Source organism: Mauremys reevesii, linkage group 4, assembly GCF_016161935.1.
Source record: "Mauremys reevesii isolate NIE-2019 linkage group 4, ASM1616193v1, whole genome shotgun sequence".
Taxonomy (NCBI): domain Eukaryota; kingdom Metazoa; phylum Chordata; order Testudines; family Geoemydidae; genus Mauremys; species Mauremys reevesii.
In genome coordinates this window covers 43,274,881-43,292,543 of record NC_052626.1, presented here as the reverse complement: position 1 = coordinate 43,292,543, position 17,663 = coordinate 43,274,881, and the positions used below count along the sequence as shown (strand labels likewise).

The 17,663-nt window shown below is 45.0% G+C and overlaps 1 protein-coding gene across 4 annotated transcripts in view; it reads left to right on the top strand.

Annotated features, from left to right (window-relative positions):
• Positions 1-17,663, top strand: part of COQ6 (coenzyme Q6, monooxygenase) — a 17,797-nt gene extending 134 nt beyond the window's left edge. For 2 of the 4 annotated variants that reach the window (XM_039533804.1, XM_039533803.1), the window contains exons 2-12: positions 2,877-3,011; positions 8,852-8,910; positions 10,164-10,287; positions 10,790-10,920; positions 11,511-11,618; positions 11,720-11,782; positions 12,162-12,269; positions 14,086-14,288; positions 15,113-15,228; positions 16,385-16,551; positions 17,482-17,663. In XM_039533804.1, the coding sequence (XP_039389738.1) occupies positions 2,877-3,011; positions 8,852-8,910; positions 10,164-10,287; positions 10,790-10,920; positions 11,511-11,618; positions 11,720-11,782; positions 12,162-12,269; positions 14,086-14,288; positions 15,113-15,228; positions 16,385-16,551; positions 17,482-17,511 (1,244 nt within the window). In that variant the 3' untranslated portion in view covers positions 17,512-17,663. Of the gene's footprint in view, positions 1-18; positions 203-2,876; positions 3,012-8,851; positions 8,911-10,163; positions 10,288-10,789; positions 10,921-11,510; positions 11,619-11,719; positions 11,783-12,161; positions 12,270-14,085; positions 14,289-15,112; positions 15,229-16,384; positions 16,552-17,481 lie in introns of those variants that run through there. The other 2 variants (XM_039533801.1, XM_039533805.1) reach the window with 2 other exon arrangements.

Below are 17,663 nucleotides of genomic sequence, written 5' to 3'. Positions count from 1 at the left end.
TCCGTCACTTCCGCAGTGATGGCGGTGTGGGTGTCCGCGGGTGGTTGTGGTCTCTTGTCGCCGATTAGGGGACGGCTCCGGGCCGGGCGGGCCGCGGTCTTGGCGTGGAGGGTCCCGTTGCGGGCCGCAGGCACCGGGCCGGTGTATGATGTGGTGGTGTCGGGCGGGGGGATGGTCGGGAGCGCTATGGCCGCGGCGCTGGGTAAGGCCTTGTCGCGCTCACCTGGGCTGGGGGCGGGCGGGTCCATCCTCTTTGCTGCGAGGTTAGAGCGTGTCCGGATGAGTGGCCCTGCCGGGCCCCGGTTCTGACTGGCCGTGAACGTGAGCAGAGAAACCTCAGAGCCCGGCGGTGGTGGGTGCCCCTCCCGCGGGAGGAGTTGGGGCAGAGGGAGGACAGTGGCCTAGATTCCTGGGGTCGATGGTGGATTGTGGTACCCGGGTTGAGACTCGTTCACACTCTGCTAATAGTGTTGAAACGGTACAACGGTTATCCCTGGATAAAGGTGCTTGTAGGGGTGTAACTTGTGTAAAGGGAGAAGGGAAGTAACCTATATGGGGAATATAAGTGTATCCACCATAAGGGTTTTGCTGATCTACTGATGGAGGGTGGTGGGGGGGGGGAAATCACACCCCCAACTCTATACTGTGTGTAAACCAGGCCTAAAATGGAGTTGTCCCTGATTTAGTTAGGGCAGTCATTACGCTTCCTATGGAAAAAGCTTTGATTGAGAAGTGGCAGTTTATTGTGGGTAATGAAAGGATAATCTCTGTTTTAAACTATACAGCAGTACTCTACACATCTGCACTTAGTTCTTTTTCATTCATTAAAAAAAAAGTCCAATATTTTAAGCTAATTCATTTCCTTAATTTTTGCTCTTAAGTGAGTGAGTACATTCCAGCTGGTAGCTGACTGTTTTCATTGGTCCTGTTTCTCTTACTTTTTGTGGGGAGGAGATAATTGTGCTAGTTTTAATATCTGGAAGTAGGGCAAGTTGGGGTTCTGATTTGTACAAGTTGTGAATCATCCCACCTACCTGCTGCTAAAATGTCTTTTATTTAAAAAAAAAAAAATCCTTAACGTGTAGGTAAGATTGTAGGTGCTTAATGGTGTCATGTTCTCCCTCTGCCCATCCAGAATATGAAAGTGTAATTTCCAAAACGTGAATGCCAGAAAATGTAGAGTCGAGCTTCCTTTTACCCTCATATCCACTGCAAGAATACTAAAGATATAGTAAGAAACAGAACACACACTTTAGGAAGTGCCACCCCAACTCTGCATTTTCTAAGCAAACTCAGCTTTCATAAGGATGCCTAGAGCAGTTCAGAATATCAGTACTTTACCCATTCCTAAGCCTTTTTGTTTTGTCTTCTCAACCAAACAACAGACATGACTTCCTGAAACACAGGTTAATTGGGGTATATAAATAAGAGTCTATCAGAAATTAAGTATGCACACAGTGGAAATGTTAGTACTTATTAATGGATCACCTGTGCTACATAAATTCCCAAGCCAAGGTCTAATAACGTCTAATTTTAAGTTTTTAGATCTCTTTGGTACTATACACATGATCTCATCAAGGGAGTTCAGTAGTCTATTTCATGTGTTGTACTGCCATTTGTTTTTTCCCTATTGTAATGCTTTCAAGCCCAGCTAATTCCTCAGCATTGAAAATCTTCATTTTGATGGTGCTGTGTCTTGGGATCCCTTGATTAACTGATCATATATTTTCCCCACAAACTGCCCAGTCCCCTGCCCATAGTACCAATTTACAAGCTAATCTGTCTTCCCTGTAGTGATGTCATGCAATAGCTATATGATTAAGAGTTTTTAGTGTTTGTGGCCCCACGTTAAATCGATTTTTAAAGATGTATTAGATTATTTTCACTTTTTCTTTTCTCCTTGCAACATCACAACAGAGTATCAGGGCAGAGTTAAAGTTGTTTAGATGCCTTAACTATGCATATCTTACCATAACAGATGGATGTCTTTTAAATGCAATTGTAACTTTGAATTTCCTGGGTTTATAGTGGATATTTGGAGCTAATTGCAGTACCTCTATAACATATTTTTATCCTTAACTTACTAATACATACTTGCAATCTTAACTTGATTTTAATAGTGTGGTTTTTTGGGGTGGGGGTGGGGGGAAATCATTGAGAACTATTCTTGATAAGTGTCCACTCTCCTTCATACGACTGAGTCATTACAGCCACTAGAACTGTTGCATGCAAATTAGCTGTAGAGGAAGAGTAGTGATTGGGCGAGTTATTTTTAATGTCAGTGACCCCATTTATGGATTTCATGAGCCTAATTGTAGCCTATATAACCATAACAATTAGATATAGTAATAATTAATATCTTAGCTTAATTACCACCTTATTTTTTCAAGTATAGCCTGTGCAAAAGATTTCAACTATGTGAATAGTTTGAAGTGTCTGGGTTATTTCATCATAAAGATCATTTGGGACAAAGAAAAGACTTTCACAGATGCTAAATTTCTTAAAGAATTTGGTTCTTTAATTTTAAATCAGAAATTAACAGATTTACTTGTAAACTTTCAGAAAATTTGATCTGTACTCAACAAACAAACAAAGTGCTGCAAGTCTGGGGAGGATACGCTGTAGTTTTTCATACAAAACAGTCTGAATCCTTGCTTTAATTGCAAAATGGCTCTTAAACCTTACCTATGGAGTTACGAACAGTGCCTCCGTTTTATTAAATCTGTACTTACCTAGAAATCTGCATTGTATATGCTTTTCCCTGTAGGGAATTTTATTTAAGTGTCTCATTGCAAGGTGCATGGGAGTTCTTGATTATATAAATAAATAAATGAATTTTTATTAAAAGTGTCTTAATAAATGTTTGCCTGTTTCAGGACATGATGTCCACTTCCGTGAGAAGAAAATCCTGTTACTGGAAGCTGGCCCTAGGAAAGTGTCTGGCCGTTTGCCTGAGAGTTACAGTAACAGGGTCAGTTCCATCTCCCCTGGTTCAGCCACCCTTCTGAGCAGTGAGTACAGCTCTTCTTGTTCGTTCTGTATAACACTTTAATCTGAAACTGGAACTGGTTTTATTTTTGTGAGGCCTTTGAAAATTCTTCAGATTGGGACTGTCCTTCTTAAACTGACTTGGCTGATTCCTACTCTCCATTTCTTACTGCCGGGCATTCTGAATTGAGGTGTCTAAATCAGGCTTTTCTAGGTTAGGGGCATGACTTCTTGTTCTGGAATCCTTGTTCATTTTGTATAGATTTTTGTGTGATTTCAGTGCTAGTGAAAGGTCTTCAAGTGACAGCCCTAGAGTATTCTTTTTACAGAACAGATACAGCCTGGATTGTGTGAAGGAATCTTCTTACATTGTTCCCTAGTCTATGTATCGCACCCCTGCCATGGAGAAATTGGTTCTGCAGCATAATTCAGTCTCCTGGGCCCATTCAGTCTTTGACTTCTCTGCTGATGCAAGATGGACAGTTAGTGTTGGTGGTGGTGGTGGATTTTGAGATGTGAAGGCTTCTCCCCACTCCGGGTAACCAGACTGAGGTTTGCAGCCACAAAAAACTAATTTCACAGCCTGGTTCTGAAATAGTCTTGTATCTGCTTTCTGATACACAGCACAGAGTTGGTTCCTCCAAACCTTTTATTCCCTTTCTTCTTGCTTTTCACAGCATGAATATTTAGGTAGGTGGGAAGATTTTGAGCTGGTTTATGCTTTCTAATCCTGCTATCTTGAAGCCATACTACTTATTTGTAAACTAAGGGTATGTCTACACTGGAAACTTCGAAGTGCTGCTGCAGGAATGCTCCCGCGGCAGCGCTCTGACGTATGAGTGCGGTTGGGCGCGAGTTCTGAGGGAGAGCTCTCCCAGCATTCCTGGTAATCTGCCTCCACGAGGGGATTAGCTCCGAGTGCTGGGAGCATGGCTCCCAGTGCTCAGAGCTTGTCTACACTAGCGCTTTAAAGCACTCAGACTTGCTGCGCTGAGGGGGGTGATTTTTCACACCCCTGAGCTAGCAAGTTAGAACGCTATAAAATGTAAGTGTAGATAAGCCCTAGGTAGGGTTAGATCTGGTTAGGACTTGGATGTGTGAACAACCCAGGTGCTCCAGAAAGTGTATTGGTAATTTTATCTGAGTTGTTGCTGAACTAATGCCCCAGCCTGGAGCAGGGGCTCAGTGCTGCTGGAGTTACCATTATGAGACACAAAACTGAGATTCTGACCATTTATCCTATGGCACTCAGGCCAAGAGCAGGGATATCTCTGGGTCCTGTCCAAATTCCAACTCCAGTAATTCTGCTCTCTCTTGCCCTCTTTTCTACCACCTCTGACAATTTCATGGTGCCTTTCATCACAAAGGATCCCAAATAAGTCTGGTTAAAATATTGTAAGTATTTTCCATAAACATTTTTGAGTGAAACAAAAACTTTTTTGCAATTTTTTTATGGACATTTTTTTTTCCCAATTCCAAAAAAACCAAACCAAACAAAAAACTTTGACGGTTCCTCTTTCTTCCACTAGGAAAGGGAGGGACTAAAAATAACAAAAACCAAAAACGTATTGTATTAAAATGAAGCAACATTTTTCAGTTTGTTTTGATCAAAAATTTTGAACTGTAAGACAATTTTCCAGAAAGCCATTTTTTCTTCACACACACACCCCTCCTCCCCCATATTGACAGAAAAAAATTCAACCAGCTCTAATCCCAAAACATTTAACAAACAGAAATGTCTTCACCCATCCCTGAAATAGCCATCTTTGAAATAGAAGGATGGACCTAGTCAGCATTTGCAGAGCAACAGGATTGGGCCAAAAGAAATCTGACGAGGTTCAACAAGGACAAGTGCAGAGTCCTGCACTTAGGACGGAAGAATCCCATGCACTGCTACAGACTAGGGACCGAATGGCTAGGCAGTAGTTCTGCAGAAAAGGACCTAGGGGTTACAGTGGATGAGAAGCTGGATATGAGTCAACAGTGTGCCCTTGTTGCCAAGAAGGCTAACGGCATTTTGGGCTGTATAAGTAGGGGCATTGCCAGCAGATCGAGGGACGTGATCATTTCCCTCTATTCGGCATTGGTGAGGCCTCATCTGGAGTACTGTGTCCAGTTTTGTGCACACACTACAAGAAGGATGTGGAAAAATTGGAGAGAGTCCAGTGGAGGGCAACAAAAATGATTAGGGGAGCACATGAGTTATGAGGAGAGGCTGAGGGAACTGGGATTGTTTAGTCTGCAGAAGAGAAGAATGAGGGGGGATTTGATAGCTGCTTTCAGCTACCTGAAAGGGAGTTCCAAAAAGGATGGATCTAGACTGTTCTCAGTGGTACTAGATGACAGAACAAGGAGTAATGATCTTAAGTTGCAGTGGGGGAGGTTTAGGTTGGATATTAGGAAAAACGTTTTCACTAGGGGCAGGGCTTTGGAGCTGTGCTCCAGCTCCAGGCAAAAACCTGCAGCTCCACTGCTCTGGAGCTGCTCTGTGCTCCAGCTCCGGGCTCTGCTCCAAAGCCCTGACTAGGAGGGTGGTGAAGCACTGGAATGGGTTACCTAGGGAGGTGGTGGAATCTCCTTCCTTAGAGGTTTTTAAGGTCAGGCTTGACAAAGCCCTGGTTGGGATGATTTAGTTGGGGTTAGTCCTGCTTTGAGCTGGGGGTTGGACTAGATGATGACCTGAGGTCTCTTCCAACCCGATATTCTATGAACAGTATACAATGGTTTAGGTTTAGAACTAAGAGAAGAATATGGTATGCAATCGAAACAAAAATCCCTTCTTCTGCATACAGCACTGTTCACTTTTTGACTTCACAATAGTTGGTTGAAGAATTTCTGACTCTTGCTGTCCTTCATTTCTGGGGTCTGTAGCAGATAATCTCTGCAAAGCTTCCATTATTTGTCATTTCTCATATCTAGGCTTGGGAAGCTGGTCAGTTGACCCGTTAAATAATGTTTGTTTACCTCCTATTATTTTACCAGGGTCAAATATTCCAGCAAGATTTCTCTGATGAAGGTGGTGGCCTACCTTCTTGATTGCATCATGGTCCCAGTCTTTCATTTTTTAGAAATTAGTTTCGTTATGTTTTGCATTTTTCTGAGTTAAAAATCACTAAGTTAAGTAATTTTGATTGTTGTAATTAGGTATAAGCTATCTAAGGCTAAGCCTATTGGAAATTCTTTTTGTTACTGTTCTAATAAATTAGTGTTTTAAAATATTTGACCTTTTTGTCACTGATCAATTGACCAGTCAAATATTGTCAGTTATTTTTGGACTGGTCAAGTGCCCAACCCATCTCATATCTTTACCCAAAGGATTTCACCATTGCCTCCTTAGTTATCAGATGGCATATTACAACTTTTGGGAACATGTGAGATTCAGTGGTATCCCAACCATTGATCTTCCTCCCATCTCTGATTCAGAGAATCATCCCATCAACTCGTAATCATTTAATTTCTAATTCATTTTTTGTTTGTTTATAGAGACAGTTAAGATGTTAATGCTCCTGTGCTTAATTTCATAGTATCTGTAATTTCACTTTCTGTAGCAGAACCCTCTCTCATGTCCTATTTGAACAGGGAATTTTTGAATGAAGTGAAAATTCTCTTCCCCACCCACTCCTGAATCTTTCCCCGGAATGTTTGTGTCCACTCTCACTTGGGGGATTCTCCTTGATGTTTTTCACTGTCCTTGTTACTTCATCATTCTCTGCACTGAATGTAGAACTTCTCAGCCCTCTGCTTCTATTCTCTAGAATGGCTTCTGAATTTTATTTCCTCCTTTCTATAGATGAACTATCCCCTTTCCTCTCCAGATCATTTATACATTAAACACAAGTCATGCATTGAAACTAGTTAGGTTCAACATACAGGCTGATGAAGGTGGAATAACTCAAAGTTTGGGCTGGTGTGAAGTGGCCCCTAGAGTATGGACAAAATGACCTTGTCCATCTCTCATGTAATGCTTATATTATCAATCATTTGCTGAACAATGTTAATATACTCAGCGCTATGACATAAGAGGATGACTGCACCAAGGAGCTTAAGATTCGAAGTACAATGTGCAGATGTGCACTACCCTAGACGACCAGAGTTTGAGAAATCCAGTTTGAGTGGCATGAAAGGTTATTTTTTTTTCTGCTTCTTTTTGTTGGTGGCCATTGCACAGAATCACCATGTTCTGTGGAAGTATTTGGCTGAAGGGAGGCTGGCTGATGCTTGGGGTTGGGGACGGAAGCATGGAGGAAGGGACAGAAAGGAGAGTTTGAAAATGGTACGGAGGGATAAATTAGGAGAGAGGCTTTGGAAAAGCACAGGCAACCAGGGGAAATGGGGACTGAGATATAAACCATGGGAGAGTCATGCAGAGTTTTGAAACAATGTGTGGAAGGCAAGAGAAAAGCAAACAGGTGTTCATATGATCAGGGTTGGGTGGGAAAGCTAGATTACATCAGGAGTTGCAGATACTGAAGTGAGAGATGATCAAGGCCTGGACAAGGATTTTAGGAAAAGAAAATGACATTTTATAGTACTTGTGAAGGAAAAACTGACAGGACTTGATGCTGGCTTGGGTGGGTGGCAGAAAGAAGAGTCTAATGCAGGAGTGTGCAAACTTTTTGGCCCGAGGGCCACATCTGGAATAGAAACTGTATGGCAGGCCATGAATGCTCACAAAATTGGGATTGGGGTGCGGGAGAGGGTGCAGGCTCTGTTTGGGCATGTGGGCTCCGGGGTGGGGCCAGAAATGAGTTCAGGGTACGGGAGGGGGCTCTGGGCTGGGGCAGGATAGTGGGGTGCAGGTGCGGGCTCCGGGGCTGGGGATGAGGAGTTTACGGTGCAGGAGGGTGCTCTGGGCTGGGATTGAGGGGTTTGGAGTGCGGGAGGGAGATCAGGGCTGGGGCAGAGGGTTGGGGCATGGGGAGAGGCTCAGGAGTACTGGCTTTGGGCGGCATTTACCTCGAGCAGCTCCTGGAAGCAGCGGCATGTCCCTTCTCCAGCTCCTCACAGAGACGCAGCCAGGCGGCTCTGTGTGCTGCCCTGTCTGCAGGTGCTGCCCCTGCAGCTCCCATTGGCTGTGGTTCCCGGCCAATGGGAGCTGCAGGGGCAGCGCTTGTGGTGGGGGCAGCTTGCAGAATGGAGCCCCCTCGCTGCCATTACGTGTAGGAGCCAGAGGGGGGCTCTGCTGCTGCTTCCAGGAGCCGCGTGGAGTGACCCCCAACCCTGCGCCGCAACTGGAGTGCTGGAGCGGGGCAAGCCCCAGACCCCACTCCCCAGTGGAGCTCAAGGGCCGGTTTAAAACATCTGGCAGGCCGGATCCAGCCCGTGGGCCGTAGTTTGCCCACTCTTTATCTTAATGTGACACTGAAGTTGCAAACCTGATTAATGGGAAGGATGGTATAGTCTTCAGGGATAGAGGAGGAGAAGGGGAATTTGTGGGCTGCTGAGATAATCTGATGTGTGGCTACAGGCAGATCTGAACCCAGCATCCTCATGATGAAAAAAGTGTTTTAATCAATTGTGTCCTTGAGCCTTTCCCTCCCTCCTGTGCCCCCAACTCAGAGCCTAAGTATATGTAGTGAGAGTTGACTGTATGCTACACTGAATTCCTGAAGTCAGGCCTTCACTGACCCCAGGCAGGTGGATCTTTCCTTCTGTTTTGCATCAGTATCAAGAGTGGTGTGAGAGCCTTATAAAAACATAGACAGACCCAGCTCTGTATGTGCGTGGAGAAAGCAGTCTATGGCTAGGCTGGAAGAGTGTTATTCATTAGGGGATTGAGGGGAGAAAGAGAGGAACGTGAATCTGAGTCTCATTTTGGTCTCACTGTGACTCTTCATGTTGTGGGTCCTTCTCTCTCTTTTAGGTTTTGGTGCCTGGGATCATGTCTGCAGCCTGCAATTCAAACCCTTCCGGCGGATGCAGGTGCCTGACTCACTGCCATGAATGCAGTCTGTCTGTTTCTGCTACTGTAACTAGAATTCTTAGAAATATTTACCCCTAATAGCCCAACATTTGTTTCCTCCCTGGAGAGAAACAGGGCACACTGACTAAGCCTGTTGTATTCTAGGTGTGTCAGTCTTCCTAGGATCAGAGGGGTAGCCATGTTAGGCTATGGCTAAACTTGCACTTCAAAGCACTGCCACGGCAGCGCTTTGAAGCGCTAAGTGTAGTCAAAGCTCTCTCCCAGCGCTGTCCGTACTCCACCTCCCTGTGGGGAATAACATACAGCGCTGGGAGCGTGCTCCCAGCGCTGGGGCTTTGACCACACTGGCGTTTTGCAGCGCCGCAATTTGCAGCGCTGGAGAGGGTGTGTTTTCACACCCTGCTGCAGCGCTGCAAATTTGCAAGTGTAGCCATGGCCTTAGTCTGTATCCACAAAAACAACGAGCAGTCTGGTGGTACCTTAAAGAATAACAGATTTATTTGGGCATAAGCTTTTGTGGGTAAAAACCCCATTTCTCAGATGCATGGAGTGAAAATTGGAGATACAGACAAAAATATACTGGCACATGAAGAGAAGGGAGTTACCTTACAAGTGGAAAACCAGTGTTGACAAGGCCAATTCAGTCAGGGTGGATGTGGTCCACTCCCAGTAATTGATGAGAAGGTGTCAATACCAAGAGAGGGAAAATTGCTTTTGTAGTGAGCCAGTCACTCCCAGTCCCTATTCAAGCTCAAATTAATGTCTGATATCAGACATCAGGAATGGTAACATACAAAAGCCAATAGGAGAACACTTTAATCTCCCTGAACATTCAGTAACAGATTTAAAAGTTGCCATCCTTCAACAAAAACTTCAAAACCAGACTTCAAAGAGAAACTGCAGAGCTACAATTCATTTGCAGACTTAACACCATTAATTTGGGCTTGAATAGCGACTGGGAGTGAGAGTCTTCCTAAAAAAAAAACAGGAGTACTTGTGGCACCTTAGAGACTAACAAATTTATTTCAGCATGAGCTTTCGTGAGCTAAAGCTCACTTTCTCACCTTTCTTCATCCTCCCTCAGTCTCCTGACATTAGCAGCTGGAGGGATGATTCCTGATGGAAATTCTAGAGATTGCCCATCACCTTTCCCTGTTAAGGGAAAGTTGTGAGCAGGTCCTGATGGAACTGCACAATTCATGCTGAGTCTATGCAGTGTGATAATATTTTCTCTTTCTCTTCCCCCTAATAGGTATGGGATGCCTGTTCAGAAGCCATGATAATCTTTGATAAAGACAATTTAGAAGACATGGGTTATGTAGTGGAGAACGATGTCATTATGTCTGCTTTAACCAAACAGTTAGATGCAGTGTCAGGTAGGCGATGATTGCTTTCATTTGTTATTCATAGTGTGGGAGCGATCAGTGAGTTGCATTCAGCAGGGAGCTCTGGAACAGGAAGAGAGAGGGAGGAAATCAATTCAGCATTCCTTCAACTCAGAGGTTTATGGAGAAGAGTCAGTCCCTCTGGGTTAGGAAGAGATACTTGTTCTCGGTGGAACTGTACCTATGCCTTCTATCCTTAGTCCTTTTCTAGACTTCACACATGCACTCACTGTGGAATCTTATGTTTTGTTGTGAAATGTCTTTAACTTCCCGCCTGCTCAGATATTTGAGAGGTGATCAGACTCTGCAGTGATGGGGGGCAATATAAGTGCCTAGACAGATTGCTTCCTTGTGCCTTCAGGGTGGGTGTCAATGGGGTCAGCTCCGAGAGTCATTGTGTTGCCTAGCTGTGCCTTGCCTTTTGCTCTCTTTGTAACTTTCCTTCTCTTGTGTCTGCATCACGCTGTGACCCTGCTATGTTGTGTTCCATCAGATCGGGTGGAGGTTCTCTACAGGAGCAGAGCAGTTGGGTATACCTGGCCCCTTCCCTGTCATCTCTCTGACACAAGCCCTTGGATCAAAATTGACTTAGCTGATGGACGCAGACTAGAGACCAAACTGCTGGTAACTAAACTTCCATTTTCTGTTGATCAGGCACCGTCTCTTGCCAAGTTCTTTCCAATGGATTTAGTTCTGATTTCATGTGTGGTGCTGCTCCATTAGTGGGGAGGGTTTGAGTGAGGAGAGCTGCTGACTGTGTCAGAGATACTAAGGGATAACGTTGGTAGCCTTCTTTGTGGCTAGCTGAAGAGGACTGCTGAATTAGGTGTATCTCCAATTTTTTTTTATTTTTTACCTCTATCTCCTAGAACTGGAAGGGACCTCGAAAGGTCATTGAGTCCAGCCCCCTGCCTTCACTAGCAGTGACTAAGTACTGATTTTTGCCCCAGATCCCTAGGTGGCCCCCCTCAAGGATTGAACTCACAACCCTGGGTTTAGCAGGCCAATGCTCAAACCACTGAGCTGTCCCTCCCTCTGTAGGGCTGAAGAGGCTGCCTCTTGTTGCAGTTTCTCATTTATTTAAAAGAAACCACATACCCAAGTGCAATGGGGAGGCCTTTGCTACTCTACTCACTGCAGATAACAAGGGCTGGAATACTGATTTTTTTTCTAAAGCCGTTGACGAGGTTTCCTGGTATCTCATCCCTTTACAGATTGGTGCAGATGGTCAGAACTCCATGGTCCGGAAAGCAGCTGGAATTCAGAACATCCACTATCAATATGATCAGTCAGCTGTGGTTGCTACTCTGTACTTGTCTGAGGTGAGAGCCTGCAAGTTCCTGAGCTGCAGTGTCTGTGCAGGTTAAGTAGGTGATGCAAGATCAGCAATTCTCATCAGTCCTCATGTTTCTTCTTGTTATAGGCCACAGACAACAATGTAGCATGGCAGAGATTCCTCCCTTCAGGGCCAATTGCTCTTCTCCCGGTAAGAGACAGTGACTTTTGACTCACCCATCTTTAACTCTTTGGTCCGTTTATTTCTAATCACCTTTCTTCTACCTTTCAGTGCCTAGTTACATTGCCTCTATCTTGCCTCAAGACTTTTCCTTCTTTCTATAACACTTGTCTGTAGTTGTTTTTCCCCCTCTAATTCTTATTTATTTTCCTATTTCCCACCTGTTGGCTTTTTTGGGGGGTTGGAGCCCCTTGCACATGTTGGTTCTGGGATAGGTGGAATGAAGGCCCTGGTCCAAATTAGCATGTGGGTGGTGCCTGGGCCCTTTCCTGGATTGGCATGTTGGGGAGCCTTGCACAGATTATTTTTCTGTCTCTTGATACTGACTCTTATGGTTCTCTTGGGTCAGCTCTCTGACACTGCGAGCTCTTTGGTTTGGTCTACATCTCATGAACATGCATCACAGCTTCTTAGTATGGATGAGGAAAGCTTTGTGGACACCATCAATTCTGCCTTTGTGAGTATCATCATTTCATGAGGATGCAGAGCTGACTTTGCTGTGATAAGGGATAAGATAGACTTCTTAAGTAAATTAAAGAATGGTGGCCATTTTGGCCCCTGTTTACTCCATCCTATTATACAAAAAATACTCAGTGAAATTAAGATGGCAACTTTAAAATGAGTAAAGGGTAATATTTATTAATAGAACATAAAGTTAACCTGTGAAACTTGCTGCTGCAGGATACTATTGAAACAAACTTTTTAATAAGGTTCAAAAAACATCAGATGCCTGTCTAAATAAGAATAGCTTCTGAAATGACACTAGCTAGAGTAAAATAAAGAATGTCAATCCTCCTCCTTCAGTGTAATTACCAGGATTTCAGGGTGGGAAGAAATGTCCCTCTCCTGGGATACCATTGCAGGTAAGTGCATTATGGAAGACTTACGTCTTCCTGTGATGAATCTGGAATTGACTACTGTTGTTCTGACATGTATGGACCTAACATAATTAATGTATTATGGAAGTTGCAGTAAGTTGACTTGGAAGAAAAGTATGCTAGTGTATGATGAAAAACATCACATGGGTAGGCCTGATCTGGTCCTCATTTTTAAACGCTGAACAAGTTGAACCTGGTTAGTTCTTGAATTGGAAGCCTCTGAAGAGAAAGATATATATGTTCCTTGTGTCGTGGACAGCAGCTCCTCTTCAGTCTCCTACAGAATCTCACCCTGTAATTCTAGACACACTTCCTTCCCTACCATTTTTTCTGCATATATTTATATAAAAATAAGCTGAACAAAATTTGTATGCAAAACCTGTGAGTGCATTTTTGCAGTGCAGTTGTGCTTTGAGATGGCACTTTCTTTGATTATCCGAACTCATGCACTTCCAAGGCTCCAACAACTCTTTAGTCAATGCAGGAATTCCTCGGATGCCCAGCAAGCCTATTACTTTTCACTTCCAGTTTATTTTCCACAAAGTCTAACTTGTCCTTTAATAAAGAATTCTTCATTTTAGTCTTGTGTTCATTCACCCTATGCTCTGACTTGTGACACTTCTATCATTCAGATCTGGTTAATTTTCATTAAGGTAGCTTTTGGCTTTGAATCTCTTTTTTATTTGTTGATTATTAGTACATATCTTATCTTGCTCAAATAGAATGGTATAGGCTCTTCTGCCTGCTATAATCAGTACTTGTGAACTTGCATGGATACTAACCAGGCTGTATAACTAGTAGATAAAGTGTCTGATTTAAATGCACGGGCAGTAACTTGAAAGCCTATTACGATTTTACTTTTACTAGATTTCTATTCACTTTTCCATTAGTGCAGTTAAAGTGTTAAGAATTTCAGCTTGTAAGTCAATCAAAAAAGTCTCACTAACACATTAAAAAAACCCCTGTGAAATGGGATATCTTTACATGGGAACTCTGTTAAAACACCTCTCAGAGAGAGGGTCACCCTTTGTGACTGAAGTTAGATTAACACTGGAGATAGTGATGGAGAGTGAATTACTTTTCAAAACGATAGGAGGGGCAGGCTCTCCTTGTCTATAATGAAGATGGTTTTGTTTGCTGAGTGGTTAGAACTGTGTATTTGGTGACTTTGTTCATTTATGCATCAGTCTGATATTTATTAGGCCATGTTGCTTTTGGGTGTTAGTAACGGCAGAATGTGCTCTTTGGGGCAGGGAATCATGTCATCCCTTGTGCTTGTTCAGTGCCTAATATGTTGTGTGCACTACACAAAACAAAGTGTTTGCAATTTTGTTGGGACACCCAGAAGCCTTGGGGTTTGGGGCACCATATAAATCAGTCTTTATTGTTATTCAGTGGAGCAACCTACACCACTCGGACTTTATTGATACTGCTGGATCCGTGTTCCGATCTGCTATTTCTCTCCTGATGCCATCAGGCACTGCAGCCCGCCAGCTGCCCCCAAGCATCGCCAGAGTGGAGCCAAAGAGCCGAGCTGTTTTTCCCCTTGGAATGGGGCATGCCACAGAATATGTCCGGCACCGGATGGCGCTTATTGGGTAAGTTGCTTATTGAGGGCTGCAGGTGCCATGCTTGTTTTTATGGGAAAACAGGCCATTTCTGGTTCCATAAAGTGTGTGTTGTTTGGGGAATGAAGTGAAGCGCACCTGGCACAGCAGGGGTGTGGATTACTCAGGGAGGGTGGTAGTTGTGGTGCCAGACATGTTCCTCTCCCCAGTTAACAGGTGGAGCAAGTGGATTACATCTGGAGCCATGGAGTGGAGAGGTTCTTCAAGGAAAAAGGCAGGCAGAGTATGTGTAGCACAGTGTGGGGAGGTCAGATACTTGTTAGATAAGGTGTGTGTGTGTATATATATAGTGGACATGGAGTGCTATAAGGAGGGACTTATTAGAGAGAGGAGCTGAAGTGTGTGCTACTCCAGCAGTTCTCAACCAGAGGTCCCAGGCCTCCTGGGGAGCCATGAGCAGGTTTCAGGGGGTTCACCAAAACAAACCAGAGAGCAGGGCCAGCATTAGACTCATTGAGGCCCAGGGCAGAAAGCTGAATCCTGAGCCCCACTGCCCGGGGCTGAAGCAGAAGCCTGAGCAACTTAGCTTTGAAGGGCCCCCTGTGGTGTGGGGTGCTGGGCAGTTGCTCTGCTTGCTACCCCATGATGCCAGCCCTGGCTTTTAATCTACTGAAAAACAGTTGTGGCACAGGTGGGCCATGGCATTTTTTATAGCATGTTGGCAGGGGCCTCAGAAAAAGGTTGAGAATCTCTGTGCTACACTCAGAGGGCAGAGACTTAGTGGGTAAGGAAAACATGGACTGTCTCTGCTCTCCTCTGGTTAGGATATGAGATGCTCTCTGCTCTGCCCTTAGGGATGCAGCACACAGAGTCCATCCACTAGCAGGACAAGGTGTAAATATGGGCTTTGGAGATATTGCATGTTTGACACATCACCTCAGCACAGCGGCCTTCAATGGGAAGGATCTGGGTAAGGAATAATCTATGGTAATAATATGAATATCCCCTTCTCCAAGTCTCCCAGCATATCTGAACTTCTTTCTTTTACATAGTGAGCTCTTCAGGGTAAGGATTGACACAGTTTGTTTCCTGTACACCTCTGGGCACATTGATGTCTCATAAAGTGAATAATGTATCAGCATATTTATAAACTGGGATGAGCTGGAGTGTCCAAACTTCATCTGCGGACCAGTCAGAGAGTGATGCTTCTGGATGCATTTCCCTTCCCAAAACCCATGCTGTGTTGCCTAGTTTACAGAATGTTCCATTCTGCTGGCCACTGGTGTAAGGAGATGTGGGAATAAGAGCTTCTGGAGGGAACAAGGGACTCTTGGATCTTGCTACTTGCTGAATAACACCTTTTTAAAAATGAATCTAGAGCGGGGGAGGGCAAATTATGGGCCACGGGCTGGATCCGGCCCATCCAGGCTTTCATTCCGACCCGTGGGATTGCCAGCCCTGTGGCGAAGCGGGGCTAAGGCAGGCTCCCAGCCTGCCCTGGCCCCACGCCGCTCCCGGAAGTGTCTGGCACCACTCCCTGGGCTGCCCTTGCGTGCAGGCACTGCCCCCCCCCCCCAGCTCCTATTGGCTGGAAATGGGGAACCGCAGCCAACGGGAGCTTCGGGGGTGGTACCCATGGGGCCCAGGAGCCACTGCTGGGAGCGGTGCGGAGCCAGGGCAGGCAGGGAGCCTGCCTTAGCCCTGCTGTGTGCTGCTGCCACCCCAGAGCCGCTCAAGGTAAGCGACACAGAGCTGGAGCCCGCATCCCAAATCCCTTCTGCACCCTACCCCCATGCCCTGAACCCCCTGCCATACCTTCTGCACCCTGCCCCTTTGCCCTGAGCCCCCTTCCACACTCTGCACCCCAGTCTCTTGCCTTAATCCCCTTCCTGCACACTGCACCCCCTCCCACACTCCCACCTGCACCCCTACCCCAGCCCTACATTCATGGCCCTGCATGCAATTTCCCCACCCAGATGTGGCCCTCAGGCCAAAAAGTTTTGCTCATCCCTGGTTTAGAGGGTGCAGAGGTAGTTGGTGGGTGTGTTTTGGGTGCCTGTGGAGCTCATTATGTCAGTGGCATGAGCAGTTGGGACTGCAATTTATTTCTCTCCTCTCTTTTCCAGGCTCCATAAAGCACCTCTTACAGTTTGAGACAGAACGTCAGAGGCATAACCTCTCTTTAATGGCTGCCATTGACTTGTTAAAGAGACTCTACTCCACAAGTGTCGCTCCCTTTGTGCTATTGAGGACATGGGGATTACAAACAACAAATGCCTTGTCTCCAGTCAAAGTAAGAGGCACCGTTAGGACACTACAAACTAACTTGTGGTGATACAGTGAGCTGTCACTAGCAGATTCAGCAGGAATGACAAGCTGTGTTCATATGGCATGTGAATGAGGCAATCCAAAGATATATTTGGGTATCTGGCTTGAGTGGTCTTCACTTCTGTGCCATTTGTTAATGATTCTACCTTGGCTACAGTATGGGTCTCTTCCTGTAGCCCAGATAGGGCTACCTGAAGAGACGTGGCAGTAACTGTGTGTTATCCCTAAAGACTCATTATTTAATTTTTTTTCCTGAGGCCCAGATGCCAGTGTGACCCACTTCCACATAGCCAGATGACTTGACCTAGTTGCAGTGCTTTTATGGTGAGCCATCTCTTAGGCAAACCACCTATTATCAGCACAGCTCCCTCTAATCCAGCAACCGTCACTTTGAGTTTCTCAGTTTTTGATTTGATTCACCCTGACTGTATGTAACTCCTTGAGATATGTTGCAGATGGTCAGAAGCTGACTATTCTGAACAGCACTCACTTAGGAATGAACGGTCTCCTAAGACTCAGTGGCTGCCAGTGGAGAGTAATGTGCAGTGTTCTGCACTAATGCTTTGACTACCTTGAAAATGCTTTTATCTGACCAGAAAGGAGATTGGGGCTTTTCATTTGTTTTTCTCTTTCTAGCAACAAGTAGAGTGGGTCAGCCCTTGGTGCTGGGCTGTTTAGGAAGCACAGTAGAGGGCTCCACTTGTCTTCCCTGTGTCTGCTGGAAAATTAGGCCATGTTGAATCCCTCTGCCTTCCTTTCCTTAGGCAGGAAGAGAGATGGTATCCAGTAGGGTAGAGGGAAGGAAGATGCAGCAGCTTTCTCTGCTTTGTTTCTAAATATTTGTGTCTCACTGGTTCACGAGTGACTCATTTTTTTTCCTCCTTTTCCTCTCTAGGAGCAGATTATGTCCTTTGCCAGTAAGTAAGTTCTCCATGTGTCTAGAGCTGCAGTTCACCCAGTGACTGCTGGGAACCTGAGATCTTTAACCCTGTGAGGACTATATCATGTCTGGTTTGGAAACATGTATTTAAATAGTGTCTTTGAAGAATAACAATAAAAACAGGTGGTTTTTTTTTA